Consider the following 13,856-nt stretch of genomic DNA (forward strand, 5'->3'; position numbering starts at 1 on the left):
CGGACTTCCTTTGCCATTCCTTCTGTGCTGCTCGCTGTGTCACCTTCCCTCTCCGTCTTCGACAGGTCATTTGTCTTCACATCTCTACTCACCATGATGTAAGGTCATTCAGTAGCTCATCCGGCCATTAGCTCTGCGATTGACCTTCACTCCGGTCAGTGCTGAGATTGCACCAACAGCAGCCTGAGCTCCGGCACCCCTCACTACCAGCGCACCGACTCGACCTCAGCCGCGCGGAATTCCGGCATTCGATAACAGCGAGGGGCAGCGCCACACCTCCCCTCGTCCCTCAGAAGATGCGGCACCTCCCGCCGAGATGATAAGCATTCCCAGTCTGCGCCGTTATTCCCAGCCATAGATCTCTCCATCTCGCCCCCGCTTGCCGCTTGGAGGTGAAGAGGGGGCGGAGACTGCCGCGCGCGTGACTTTAAGCTCAGAGCGCGGGAGACGCTTCTCTGCGGGGTGTCGAACGGTGGCCGCCGTCTGCGATGGATGGACAAGACATGCGAGGAACGCGGGATCGGGGACGCGGGGAGTCGAGGGGAGGGGGATGGAAGGAAGCGCACGTGGCCGGACACGCCACTGACGTCGGGCATGTCAGCCACATTCATGCTTATCCCTGCCAATCTGTCCCTGTTCTGTGCCTGTGCAGGGGAGGTGACTACCCAATTTTTAAATGGGGCGATTCCAGCGCAGCGGTGCGGGGTTTGGGGGGTGGGGATGCCCGGCGGCATGGGCGGGGGGCGGAGGCAAGAATTGGGTGGAGTACGTGGAGTGCGACAGAGAGAGTGTGACGCCGCTGGCACACATGGTACAGAGTTCGGCCGTCGCACCCCTCCCCCTCGGCACGCTAGCGGCCGTAGCCGCGCTAGCGGCCGTAGTGGCAGAGAAGCATATTGCTATCGCTATCGCAATCTTGGTCGCAAAGCGGGCCGCGGCGAGGACAGCCCGCTGCATCCACGCTGCTGCCTGCGCGGCTGCATCGCTGGCGGCTTGCGATCGAGCATGCCCACAACGCACGCCGCCGCCCAAGCCGCCCAGCCCGTGCCGAGCACGGCACGGCAGGGATGGTCGGGCATGAATGTTCTCCCTGGTCCCTGGCCGTGCCGTGTTTCATGCAATCATGCGCCTGCTCGATCTGGCAGGCACATGCCGTCATGCGGCGGCGGCGTGGGGTGTCGGACTTGCGGCGGAGCGTGGGGTCGTGGAGTTCGGGCTTGGTTTGGAGCCGGTCAGGTGGACTGACAGTATTCGGCCGAGCGAGTGCACGGCCACGAACATGCGGGAGGTTGTGTGGAGCGATACATGCATGCATGGATGCATGCAGGTAGAGCGATGTAGAAAGCATTGACAGCTGACGGTCGCCGAGGGTAGAGGGCAGGCCCAGCTTGACCTGGGGGCAGGGTGGGGACCTGACAACCCGGCATTTGACGGCATTTCTACTTGCCCACTGGCATTGCTGGCACTAGCCTGAAGCCAACGCGTCAACGCGTTCAGTCCAGCCACGACCACAAACATGCTCGAGCTCAAAGTACGCGGACTAGTAGTAGTCGGGAAGGCGAGTGGCAATTCATATCGCATAAGCTACAAAGGACAACAATAAGGCGCAATGGCGAGTGGACAATGTGGGGCGTTGCGTGGCGGCGGAGCAGAATATAGGATGCGTCTTACTCAGGACCTCGCGTGGTATCGGGGAAAGTGGTACATTGTAACTCCATGCTGACGTGAATCACTGATTCGGATCGTATGAGGTCGAAGGACCTGGGAAAAACCGCGACATGTCGCGCTGGAAATCATACTCGGCATTGGATGAGGAGGACGGCATACACACTGGCCCGCTGATAGGAGACTCCAAAGGAGTACTGCCGTTATTAAGACGGTACGCGTCCGTCGGGGTCTGGACAGTTGTGGGCCGGGTGTCGGATGACGCGTCAGATCCGCGCGTGCGCGTGAGAATGCCCGGCGCGTAGCCGTCGGGCGATGCGCTGGTGGATCCAGAAGCCGAGCCCGAAGCGGTGCCCGACGGGGGCGGAGTCGCAAACGACTGGTAGTGCTCGCCCGTGAGGGAGAACGACATGCTCGACTGCAAATTGTCGGGACCGTCGCGCCAGTTACTGGCATGCGGCGGCGACGGGGCGCGGGAGGCGAGCTGCGCCGGTCCGCTGCCATAGGAGTCAGAATAGATGGTCGTGTTGGCGACGGGGATCTGCGACGGTCCACCGGCGTACGAGGCGGGGGAGCCGTAGGAAGCGGGGGAGACAAATGAGGCAGGGGAGGTGGCCGTTGCAGTGGCGGGTAGCTGGGACACTCCACCGGAGGTGGTGGCCGTGGCCGCCGCCGGGGCGGGGAGTTGCGGCAGCGCCGGGGCGGGGGGGTGCGACACCATGGTAGGCGTCCAGGCGGTTGCCGGGGGATACTCGGCTTGCACCGAGTCCGCCTGCTGGTAGGTGTAGTTGGGATGCGAGTAGTGCCCATACTGTGGGTCCATCGCGTACTGAGGACGCCCGAACGCGTCCGGGGCACTGTAACTGTTGGTGTATGTCGGGTTCCATGCGGTCTGTTCTCCCTGCGGTTGGCCGCGGGCATGGTGCTGGTAGCCCGACAGGGAGTAGCTGAACTCGGACTGCGGTCCAATGGCCGTTGTCGGAGGGTACGCGGCGCTGGCCTGAGCAGAGTAGAGATTGGCGCTGGCCGGAGCAGAGTATATATAGTGGTCGACGTGTGACCGGTAAACAGAGGCGGGAACGTTGTACGGCGCCCCGGGGACGGTCACAGGAGGGACGCGGGGACGGTGTCCGTCCATTGGGGCCGAGGCCGTGGGACCGCCGGCCATTATGGCTGTCACTGAAGAGACATAGCTCTTGTTTGCCGCCTCCGTCTGCGCCTGGCGCGCCTGGGCGCGCAGCCTGGCGCGCAGCTCGGCGAACTCTGTGACGATGTTAATACCAACACAATGCTTGCTCAACACCACCAAACTTACCGGCTGGCCGTCGTTTGGGCCCATGCACCTTGTTATGGACATGGGTGTTGAGATGATTGAGTGTGGAATAACCGCGCGGACACCCCGGGAAATTACATTTGTAATCCCTAGACATCTCCTCATAACGGCGGCGAGTACGCCGCGTTCGCTCAACGCCATTGGGACCGGACGAAGCTTGCTTGGGCGTCGGGTTGGTGGGGGCAGGGGGAGGGGGAGGGGCGAGGGTGACGATGGCGCTGGGGGCACCGGCGCTGGGGCCGTACATGTACGACATAGTGGATCTTTAAATGAAAGGGGGGAGGGAGAGGTAGACCTGTGGACGAGACGGACAGGTGAGACGGAGAAGGGCGACTTGGTACACGATGGCTGACGGAATAGCGGAGGGACGGTGGGTGGGCGGGGGAGGCGCGGGGCAGATAGTATGAAAGATCTAGTAAAAAAGGTTACCCCTCCGCTTGGGAGAAGGGGGAGACGAGGAGCGGGGATGGGGGGAGGCTCGAGAACAATATGAGCAGGCTCAGGTTGGATGAGATGGGTGAGGAAGGAGGATGAGAGTATGGCTCAGGTTGGAGACGATGATGGGGATTGGGCTGGGTAGAGGCAGGTAGAGGATGAGGATGAGGATGAGGATGAGGATGAGGATGAGCACTAGACGGGGTTGCGAGATATCTGGTTCGGGTTAAGTATCGGCGCGTCGGTGGTGATTCGGGCGGCGACAAGTGGGAGGGGGGAGGCGATGGGATGGTGGGCAGGAGAGCAGAGGTGAAGGGTGAGGAACGCAGTTGATGTGCCTGCAGTCCGATTCTGAGTGGTGTCGTATCGTTCAGCTGTAGAGCGGTCGGCCTTTCACCAGGGTTGGAGTGCCGCAATGTCTCAGCTCAGTGACACACATGGTCAGCCATTCACTTTCGCGACTTCCCACGACGCGCGAACACCCTCGGCAGATGTCTCACTTTCGCCAGACTAGTCCTGGATTCCGAGAATGCCTTGCTGAGCGAATGCATCGGAGTGTCTTGCCTACGGCTTGCGTCGCCGTCATGCCGTTCTGCCTCTGCCATCTCTCCTGTGTCCTGTGTCCTGCGTCCTGCTGCTGCAGGAATGACAGATGACAGACCCCATTCGCCATCTGCCAAGGCATTGGCAAGGGAGGTGACATACCCATCCGCAGGGAATATGCCCAGCTGCCCATTTGCGCGGCTGCCAAGGAGGCAGGCTGAGGTGAGGCATGGTATGCCGAGGGCTCCGAAGGCTGATCGCCGACGAACAGAGCCGACGGTTGCAGCCTGCTGGTGCGGTGCTCGATCATGGCAAGGCATGGGCCCTGAACCACCAAGGCCTGACGTCGTTTTTTCTTTTTTTTTTTTTTGCAGTTGCCCATCGTGTTCTGGCGGCGCTGGCGGCTGGAGGATTGAAAGGGTGGCACTTCTCCGCCGAGACACCCGAGTGATGCAGGACACATGCTCGTTCCTGCGTTCCGTTCCTCGGCCCTGAACACACCCGTAGTGCCTGGGGGAACAGGGATCAGGGGGTTTTGGCTCTCACTCAGGAATGATAGGTTTGACCCTGGACAGAATGTCTCACCCCCTTGCCACCCCAATTCCGTTCTCGCATCTTGCACACTCATCCCATTCTGACCATTCAACCCACCCCAGGCTGTCCACTTCTGTCCATTTTTTTTTTCTACTGGGCGCTGGCGAATCCGCGCGACCTGCGTTATCTGGGGGCTTGGCAGGCTTTCGAGATGGAGGCCCAGCAGCTCGAGTCGTGGGGTACGTGGGGTGCATGCACTGTCCCTTGGGTCCCCTTACGTACAAATGGTCATGTGCTTGCGGGGCTTGTGGGGAGCGTTGTGGCATCTGCCGAGGTTACCCTCCTCGTGCGCTCGCTTTGCCTACTTGCGTGCTCGTCGTCGCTTCGATCTTGCATCCTCCTGCCCCGTCCTGCGCTGTGTTGTTGTCGCTCGCCGGCGCCTGTCTCTTGTCTCACTCATCGATATTCTTTGGGTTGTAGAAGCTGTGCATTGACTCGCCATCTCGGTTCAAGCCGACTCAATGAGATGGTGTCCCCATCTGGCCCACTGATCTCCGCTGGGTGCTCCTACTCCTCCTCTGTCCTCGTCCTGTGGCCCTCTTCCGTCTTTCCCTCCCCCCCCGCTCGGTACTCCGCCTCTGTGCTGTTCTCTCCCGCTGACCTCTGCTTCCTCTGTCATCCCCCGCTGCACGTCGTACCACGATCCCCCTCCACCCGTGTCCTCGGCACCATGCTGCCGCTCATACCGTACCCCTTCTTCCCCTTCCACCCTCCCGCATCCGACGCTCTTTGTCTTCCATTATTCTCTCACCTTCGCTCCAGGCACATGCCCTGGGATGCCGACTCTCCTTCGGATCTGAGTGCGGGGTGGCTCCCGGGTGCGCTGCCTTCGCAGCGGCAAGAACCGCCACCCGGCGCGGGTGCGGATGCTAGTCTCTGATCCAGCGATTCCGACGCGGGTGACGTGCCACGCTCACCTCGCCTCACATGGCTCGGTGCACGGCCAGCATCACCGAGCGCACGAGATCACCTATGAGCCTCGCATCTGAGCCTCACATCTGAGCCTCACATCTGAGCCTGAGCCTGAGACGCATTGTGGGCTTACCGATACCCGAGTGCCGCGTGCCTAGAGGCACATGTCAGCGGTTTGGTATTGTCATAGCTGTCCAATCTGTCCAACGTGATGCTGGTATGCGGGAGGGATGGGTATTGGGTTGGGGCTGCCTTGTGCCTTAGATTTGCTGCGTACATGTCGTTGCTCCTCAGATGGCCAGCTTGTGCAGCTGTGCAGCTGCTCAGATGCGGCGGAAGCTCCGCCCATTCCCGCTCGGACGATGCCGTCAGATCCTACCCGGTGCAGCCGAGCAAGCACGGAGTCTCATCTCAGACATGCAGACAGCGTCGACCACACTTGTCTTACCCAACATACCTCGCCTACGGATTCACTGCATACTCCGCCCTGCATCGGTTTCATTTTTACAGGGTCCGCGGTGGCGCGTTCTCGAGGCGTTTCGACGTGCAAAGCCAATGGCAGCCGCACAGGAAGCTTAATGAGGACTGGTGAGGTCGTCAGGACTCTAGTATTGAATGGGTGGCTCGGCTCGTGGCGTCGCGTGTGGAGCAGTTTGCTTTCGCCCCATTCCAATTGTTACACCATATCTCCATGTCTCCGATCCCATCCACGGAGCCATGTCGCCACGCGGTGCCCTGCTGCTTACGTGCCTGGATGGGATACAATGTTCTCCAGCAATTACAGCAAACGCCGACCGAATATTGATGCTGACGATATTCGATCGTATCGCGATATCCTGGGCGTATCCTGAGCAAGGTGACGTGTTGAGTGCTGCGAGCACAGCACTCGGTACAACGCGAGTCCGGCCTGTTCGCATGCAAGCAAGCACGCTTTGGGTATGGTGGGTTACGAGGCACCCACAGCAGTCAGGCGTCACCGGCGACTGCCCAAGTGAAGCAAGTCGGGCGCCACAGCCCGCTCGGTGTGTGGGCATCCATACCGCTTGCATTGGTGCACTTGCACTTCAGCCCAGCTCAGCAGTGCATCCATCACCTTCCGAGCATCCGTCACCTTGCGCGCAAGCCCCGGTCCGCTCCGAGGTCCACAAGCGATAACGAATTGCTCGGCTATCACCAGAGACATACCAGATTCACTCCGATCTGTGGTCACCGTCGCAATCTTGCATTTTGTCTATTCAGCTATTGATGCTGCCAAACGGCTAGACTATAGCTGGTTCAGAAAATCAGATTGTAGCAAACGAGTACATGTGGCAACGTGGGAGCGTGGGAAGATGCAAACAAGTCGACGATCAACAAACACACAAGGCTCTAGATCTGCCACTCCGGATGCATGTGCTTGGCGATCCGCTGGGGCGGAGCCACCTGTCATGTCCATACCCACAGTGCCGGCTCCTGGGCCGGGTCCAAGAATAGTGCACTTCGCTTGCATGTCGTATAACATCTACTAATGTCCACGGCGAATGCACAGTGTTACAGAACGCGGTCACCAACACCCTGCATGCACCACAATACCCCCAGTATGCGAATGCGGCACTAGAGCTATCTCCGCCGCTCGCATTGCCGCCGGCATCTCGGCACCTACATACCGCTCCCACTCGTTATCCATGCGCGCCCACGCCCGCCGATCACCCACCCTCACCCTTCATCCCCATCCCCGAGCGTCCCGCCGGCCATGCCGTGGTATTCATTATCCCGCTGTCTCACATATTCTCCGACACTCCGGGGGGATAGGGGATGGGAGCGGGAGGCCTCCGAAGGAGACCGGCGAGTGTAGCACGGGCAGTGAGGCATGATGTGCGGCGCCGAGGCCGAACAGTGGAGCTTGAGATCGACGGACGCGGGTCCGCGGAGGTGGATTGCGTGATCTGGGCGAGCGCACATAGCACGAGCGAGGCGAGATACGAGTGTGGTATGAACACGAGCGTGGCGAGGGCAAAACGTGGCAAACACGAACTTGAGAAGAGATCGAGCGAAATGATAATGTACTTGGGAAGAGCACCAGTGTGGCGAGAGCATAGTAGGAAGCTGGATCGTAGAGAAGAGGCCGTGCCGATGAGCCCCGTTCTGTAAAAGCGGACGTAAGCGTGTGAGCCGTGCCACTAGTCGATCAGGATGTGATGCCTAAGCCAAAGAGCGGAGGTAGATGGAAGGCATCTGAGCTGAAATACCCAACGTTATTGAACGACGCCGTTCACGTCAGCAAAGCGGGGCGCGAGCATGTGTGTTTTATGACAGGTGAGGCAGTAATGCAAACATCATACACGCACTCTTGCGGCATCTCTAGTCTAAATCATTTCGGTCCGATCTTTGCACGTGGCTTGCCAACTACTCGCCCCGCTTACTCGTCCTCGTCATCCTCGCACAAACTCTGGGCCTGTCAGAGCTCACTCGCGACTCTCCTTACCTCCGCACTTTGGCACTCTTTCTTCAGCTCCTCGAGATTCTGCTTGAACAGACCCGCCATGTGACCTCGGGTGTTCTTCGCATCGCTGCAGGCTCGAACAAGAGCTGCAGCATGGAAGGGTGGACAGTATTTCCAGACCCAAAAGGGCCACTTGGCCGGGCTGAACTTGAAACTGCTACCGCAGTGATGGATGAGAGCGCTCGAACAAAGATTGTTGTCCTGGACATATGCGCCGATGACAAACACCAAAAGCCCATGGGAAGCCGTGCGCTTGGCAAGGTGCTCAAGGTTTGCCCGGAAGACTGCGAAGATCGGAGGCTCGCAGGCCCACTTGTGGAGAAACGCGAACAGGGCGGAGCAGAGCTTAAAGTCGGCGACGCTAGGTGGATTTTGAATCGAAAGAAGGCCATCTGAAGGCATTTCGACTATCATTTTCATGAAGAGGCTGAAGATGCGCTCCGTCTCGATCTCCGTGTCGAGGAGCGTAACAGCATACGGCGTCGACGTCGACGTCGATGCCCCTGAGTGCGCTTGGAATTTCTGCGCGTCCCGGAAGATGTTGCTAGTGTAAGACCGAGCGGATATTCGGAGCCTGCTGCAGAAGCGACGCACCTAGCCCAGAAGAGGCAGTACGAGGGGACACGAAAGCGCACACCGTCGGCGGTGATTACCTCAAAGTCGCCGACGGTCCACTTAGAGTCGCGGATGTCATCGGGGGCGGGTGAAAGCGCGGGGGTGTTCGTGGCGGTCGTGCAGGTTTCGCTCATGGTGCACCCAGCAACGAGGGAGGGAGTGATGATTGGAAAGTATGTGGTGACGACTCGACATGTGGGATTGCAGTTGACTGCACCTGGCTGGATTCTCCGACATGAGGCGATGAGGGCACACATCCATTACACACATTACACATGAACCCGTCCCACATCGAGGTGCCTCGTCGCTCACTCCGCATCTCTCGTTCGTTCATTGACCAAATTTGCTCCTCCCCTTGTGTCGCCGCCCTCGACCTCACACTGTCTGCATCCTACCCTACATCTCATTCATCAGCCAGGTCGTCGAGCTCGAGCGTGAACAGAGCCGCCAATGGCCCCTCTCGAGAGCTGCAGGATCGCGCGAGAGCTGCAGCGTAACGGAAGGGGCAGTGCTCCCACACCCACAAAGGCCATTTGGACGGCACCAACTTGGGAGAGGCATCCCAGAAGGCAATCGCTCTGAAACAAACCGTCTCGTCTTCCATCACAGCACCTGCAGTGAACACGAGCAGCGCGTGCGCTTGCGATAAGCTGGCCTTCGCCTCAAGGAGGGTTCGAATCGTTCGAAAAATTGTTGGCGAGCATTGCCACTTGATCACAAACTTGATGAGGCCGTTACACTGCCGGGCATCATCGAGGTTGGGATCCCGGCCGTGCATGAGTAAATCGTCCAACGAAAGGTCCGTGATCAGCTTGAGAAAGTGTTCGAAGATGACTGCAGTCTCAATCTCAGAGTCGAGGAGCGTGACGGTGAACGCCGTTTTGGACGTTGAGTTAGTCTCAAACTTCTGTGCGTCGCGGAAGAGCTCGCTGATGTCAGAAGTGCGAAGCACAAACCCACCTCGCCCAGAAGAGGAGGTATGATGGGACGCGGAATCGCACGCGGTCGGCAGTGATAACTTCAAAGTCGCCATCCTTCCACTCCCCGGATTCGCGGTCGCAGTTACACTGAGCGTTTCTGAGTCTGGGTTGGCTCATGATGACGAGAGAGGTGAAGAAAGGGGTGATGAGAGAGATGGGCTGCAGGGTGAGAGGATACTGTAACATCAACTTCGGGCACCTTACGAGCAGACAGCCTTTTGCCTGACTTGACATGGAGGGCGCACTTCACACCTCATGTCACATGAGGAAGCGTAGGGCGCAGCGGACGCGAAGCTGCGCATCCCAAACCAGTCCCCTATAGACACCGCATCCAGCCAGCCTCGCCTATCCGTTCCCGGCGAAGCCGCGACCAGAGTTCGACGCGCGGAGCCTGGTGTTCAGCGCGCTCCTCGACGACTCACGCGAGCTGCGCCTCGCTGAAGGCAAAGTCAGTGAGGTGAAGATTAAACCGCGAGACGACCTTGTGGCAGTAATTCTCGTTGCCCCCTGCGTCGGCCCACACGCGCACGAGCGCCCCGAGATATGTAGGCGGGCACGCCTTCCACATGTAGTAGGGGAAGTAGGCGGGGTTGAAGGACGCGAGGTTGGCGGCGTGATGCTGGAGCACCGCGCGGCAGATATCCGCGTCGTCCGCGATGGCGCCGATGGCGAAGTACTCGAGGGCCATGTCGGGGTCGCGGAGCTCGGTGTCGATATTGTGCCGCAGCAACTTGTGGAAGGGGCGGGCGACCTCCCACTTGTGTAGAAGCTTGAAGAGGCCGCAGACGCACAGCCAGTCGGGGAAGGAGAGGGTGCGGATGTGCATGAGCAAGCCGGAGAGCGGAACGTTGGTTATGAGGTCCAGGAAGAGGTCGAAGACTGCTGCGGTCTCGAACTCGGGGTCGGGGAGCGTGACGGAGTACTTTACCGGCCAGGAAGGTGGGGACTCGAAGTTCTGCGCGTCGCGGAACAGTTTGCTGCGTTAGCGCGCAGGCGGGAGCTCACCTCGATCCGAAGAGGTGGTAGGAGGGCACGAGATAGCGGACCCGGTCCGAGGTAATAACCTCAAAGTCGCCCTCCGTCCACACGCTTGAGTCGCGGGAGTAGCGTGCTGTCGACAGACGGCGGTCGGATCTGTCCTCCGCTTTGAGATCCATTGTCCAGTGGTAATGGGGAGGAGTTGGATGGAGGAGGTCGAAGTTCAGATAGCGGGGGAGTTGAACGTGGTATGAATGCGCCCGAACGTAACTGGCTAGAACAGTACTCGCTTCTCCATGCGTCCGTGATCACGCACTCACCAAGCGACTTGGCGAGGGGATCGTCGGAGAGGCGCCCTCTCCGTTTGATCTCGTGCTTCCACGCCTTCCCGATAGATCACCCTGCTCAGACAAGGTCAGCCTGCCAGTATTCCTCAGTGGTGCTCTCGTCCCGTCGTATCCTCGTCCGCGCGTCCTGCCTGTCCAAGGTCAAGAACCCCATCTCCCACAACTCAGCCGGCTCAATCGTACCTTGCCCCATCCACCCTATGCATCCTGGCCATACCGCACGCGCTCGACGGCAACCCACGAGCTATCCCCGCCCTCGGTGCTCCAGCCCAACGGGCCCATATCGCACTCAGCGCAGATCAGCCACTTGACTTTGCCGGCGCCGGCGCCAGGCGCGCCGGACGGCAGCGTGGCGTCCACGTTGCGCGAGTACCCGATGTTCTCGAAGGTATAGGGTCCGCCGTCGACGCGCCAGTATGCGTGTGCGGACGGGGAGAAGGGTGCGGCGGAGTCGTGCGGGAGCTGGCGTCAGAAAGATCATCGCATAGAGAGGATGACGAAGAGGTAGAGGCAGTGGAAGAGGGGGGGAGAGAAGGGGGAAGGAGGGTGGGGTCATAGACTGGGCGAGAGGAGGAAGGAAAGGGAGAAATAAGAGCTCACAATGTCTCCATCGCACTCCTCCCATGACGAATTCTTTGCACGAAGAATCACACAGCCGCAGCCTTCACGCGGGCAGATGAGGCGGCGGGTGTTGATCAACGCGCCGTCGAAGCTCCCCTTGGTCGTGAGCGCGTCCTTGGACAGCTCGGAGAAGGGGGTGGAGGCCGGCTTGGGGCGCTGTGCGGCCGCGGCGAGCGCCGCCATGATGTCGCTTTGTGAGTAACCCTCCATTGTAAAGTTGTGGGGTGGAATTGAGTGGATGGAGACGGAGACGGCGTCGGCGATCGGTGACATGACCGACCTCCACCGGCACGTCACCGGGAGATAGCAGCGGAAGTAATTGCACGCGGGACTGCGTAATGTTCCAAAACCCACATTCGCCCATCGCAAAGCCTCTCTGCTGCACGGCAACACTGCTGCACTCATACATCTCTATCTAGTCTAGTGGCCGTTGGTGACGGGGGACGGGGCGGCGGCAGCGGAAGGCGTGGGGGCGTCGACGACGTCCTCCTCCTCGGCGAGGAGGCGCTCCGCCTCGAGCGCAGCCATACACCCCGAGCCGGCCGAGGTGATGGCCTGGCGGTAGCGCTTGTCCTGAACGTCGCCGGCGGCGAAGACGCCGTGGACCGAGGTCTGCGCAGTGCCGGGCACGGTGACGATGTACCCGTCCTCGTCGGTCGCGACCTGGCCCTTGACGAGCTCGGTGGCGGGGATGTGGCCGATGGCATAGAACAGGCCGTTGACCGGCAGGTCGGCGACCTCGTTCGTCTTGACGTTGCGGATCTTGAGGCTCTGGAGGAGCTCACCGTCACCGCACGCCTCGGTCGCCACCGTGTTCCACACGACCGTCACCTTGGGGTGTGCGAGGAGGCGCTTCGCCATGATCTTGGACGCGCGCAGCTCGTCGCGGCGCACAAGCACGTACACGTGCGACGCGTACTTGGTCAGGTACATCGCCTCCTCGGCCGCAGAGTCGCCGCCGCCGATGACGGCAAGAGGCTTGTTGCGGAAGATGGGGACGGCGCCGTCGCAGACCGCGCACGCCGAGATGCCGCTCTGCCAGTACGTCTCCTCTCCGGGAAGGTTCATGCGCTTGGCAGATGCGCCGGTGGCCATGATGATGCTGGATCGTCAGCAGAGGCTCTTCGGGATTTTGAGATATCACGCCATGCCCACTTCACCATACCGCACAAGCGCCAGAATCTCATCGAAATAGGGATACTCACGTGTCGGCGGTGAGGAACTCGTGGTCCTCCTCCTCGCCCTCAACCCAGTACTTGAAGGGGCGGAGCGAGAGGTCGACCTTGGCGACGGTCTCGGTGATGATCTCAGTGCCGAAGCGCTCGGACTGGGCACGGAACTTGTCCATGAGGTTGGGGCCGGTGATGCCCTCGGGGAAACCGGGGAAGTTCTCGACGTCGGTGGTGGTGGTGAGCTGGCCGCCGGGGGCGAAGCTAGGTGTCAGCGTGGTTCATACGAGGGCTGGACTACTCGGATATCGGGACAGGGAATGGGGACGGGAGTTTCGGCGCCGTCTCCGCCCACGGTCGGGGAATCGGTATCTGCCTCCTCGCATCACCCCCAAGCCCGGGGCATATCGCCACCATAAACAAACTTACCCGTTGGCAAGCATGCCCTCGTAAAGCACAGGGTTGAGGTTGGCACGGGCGAGGTAGATCGCGGCGGTGTGGCCGGCAGGGCCCGAGCCGATGATGACGACGGGCGAGTGCTTCTTAGCCGAGCGAGGGCCGTTGTTGGAGGGGATCGCGGGGATGGGCGCCATGATGGAAGTTGTTTTGATGTCGTGAAGATCCAACGAAGAGATGGGAGCCAGACGCGTAGGGGCGGACTGGGTGGGCGGGGCGGAGTGGACTGAACGCGCGAAACGGGCTGGACGGAGAGGGCGTGCGAGTGCTGGGAGAGAGACGCGCCGCAGAGAGTTGCGAATGAGTGGAGAGATGTTGGGCAGAGTAAAAGCAGATGGAAGATATCAAGAGATGAAGAAAACGAGGATGGCGGTTAAAGCTGGACGGAAAAACACGTTGGCTGGCAAGCTGCGGTGGAGACAGGGCGGGTGTTAGGTAAGGCTGTAACCGACCGAGGCCGAGGTTGGTGCTGGGTGGCGAACAAAGGTGACTCCACCGTAGGTCATCCACGCCTGCAGCGGCCGAGATATCGATACATGCATGTCATTGCGCAATCTTTCCTCCCTCCCACGTGGGCGGGAATGCATAATCTTGGAGAATTGAACTGGACTCAGCTTGACTGCGAGTGACGTTTGCCTCTTCGGCCAGCTTGGCGCAGTTCTGACGGATGCTAGATTGTGCTCGACCCGGCCGAACTGCGCTTGGCACACCGGATATCCTGGCTCA

General features: G+C 60.2%; 6 protein-coding genes across 6 annotated transcripts; 1 reads left to right on the top strand and 5 right to left on the bottom strand.

Moving 5' to 3' along the window:
- Positions 1–1,729: 1,729 nt before the first annotated feature.
- On the bottom strand, positions 1,730–3,254 carry COLE_01315 (uncharacterized protein; the record flags this gene model as incomplete). The annotated part of the gene is made up of 2 exons (XM_018427183.2): positions 1,730–2,928; positions 2,981–3,254. The coding sequence occupies 2 exons, from the start codon at positions 3,252–3,254 to the stop codon at positions 1,730–1,732; spliced, it is 1,473 nt and encodes a 490-aa protein (XP_018283002.1).
- A 2,945-nt stretch (positions 3,255–6,199) lies between these two features.
- Positions 6,200–6,637, top strand: COLE_01316 (uncharacterized protein; the record flags this gene model as incomplete). The annotated part of the gene is made up of 1 exon (XM_018421681.2): positions 6,200–6,637. The coding sequence occupies one exon, from the start codon at positions 6,200–6,202 to the stop codon at positions 6,635–6,637; it is 438 nt and encodes a 145-aa protein (XP_018283001.1).
- A 2,345-nt stretch (positions 6,638–8,982) lies between these two features.
- COLE_01317 (uncharacterized protein) lies at positions 8,983–9,676 on the bottom strand (the record flags this gene model as incomplete). Its single annotated transcript, XM_018425056.1, has 2 exons — positions 8,983–9,508; positions 9,540–9,676. The coding sequence occupies 2 exons, from the start codon at positions 9,674–9,676 to the stop codon at positions 8,983–8,985; spliced, it is 663 nt and encodes a 220-aa protein (XP_018283000.1).
- A 228-nt stretch (positions 9,677–9,904) lies between these two features.
- On the bottom strand, positions 9,905–10,716 carry COLE_01318 (uncharacterized protein; the record flags this gene model as incomplete). The annotated part of the gene is made up of 3 exons (XM_065626143.1): positions 9,905–9,950; positions 9,982–10,533; positions 10,565–10,716. 3 exons carry the CDS (start codon positions 10,714–10,716, stop codon positions 9,905–9,907), a joined length of 750 nt encoding a protein of 249 aa, XP_065482637.1.
- Positions 10,717–11,082: 366 nt separating this feature from the next.
- COLE_01319 (uncharacterized protein) lies at positions 11,083–11,688 on the bottom strand (the record flags this gene model as incomplete). The annotated part of the gene is made up of 2 exons (XM_018421680.2): positions 11,083–11,346; positions 11,485–11,688. 2 exons carry the CDS (start codon positions 11,686–11,688, stop codon positions 11,083–11,085), a joined length of 468 nt encoding a protein of 155 aa, XP_018282998.1.
- Positions 11,689–11,925: 237 nt separating this feature from the next.
- COLE_01320 (uncharacterized protein) lies at positions 11,926–13,267 on the bottom strand (the record flags this gene model as incomplete). The annotated part of the gene is made up of 3 exons (XM_018426266.2): positions 11,926–12,607; positions 12,711–12,938; positions 13,104–13,267. 3 exons carry the CDS (start codon positions 13,265–13,267, stop codon positions 11,926–11,928), a joined length of 1,074 nt encoding a protein of 357 aa, XP_018282997.1.
- Positions 13,268–13,856: the final 589 nt, after the last annotated feature.

This window comes from Cutaneotrichosporon oleaginosum (assembly GCF_008065305.1).
Source record: "Cutaneotrichosporon oleaginosum strain ATCC 20508 chromosome Unknown ATCC20508_contig01, whole genome shotgun sequence".
In the NCBI taxonomy this organism is placed as follows: domain Eukaryota; kingdom Fungi; phylum Basidiomycota; class Tremellomycetes; order Trichosporonales; family Trichosporonaceae; genus Cutaneotrichosporon; species Cutaneotrichosporon oleaginosum.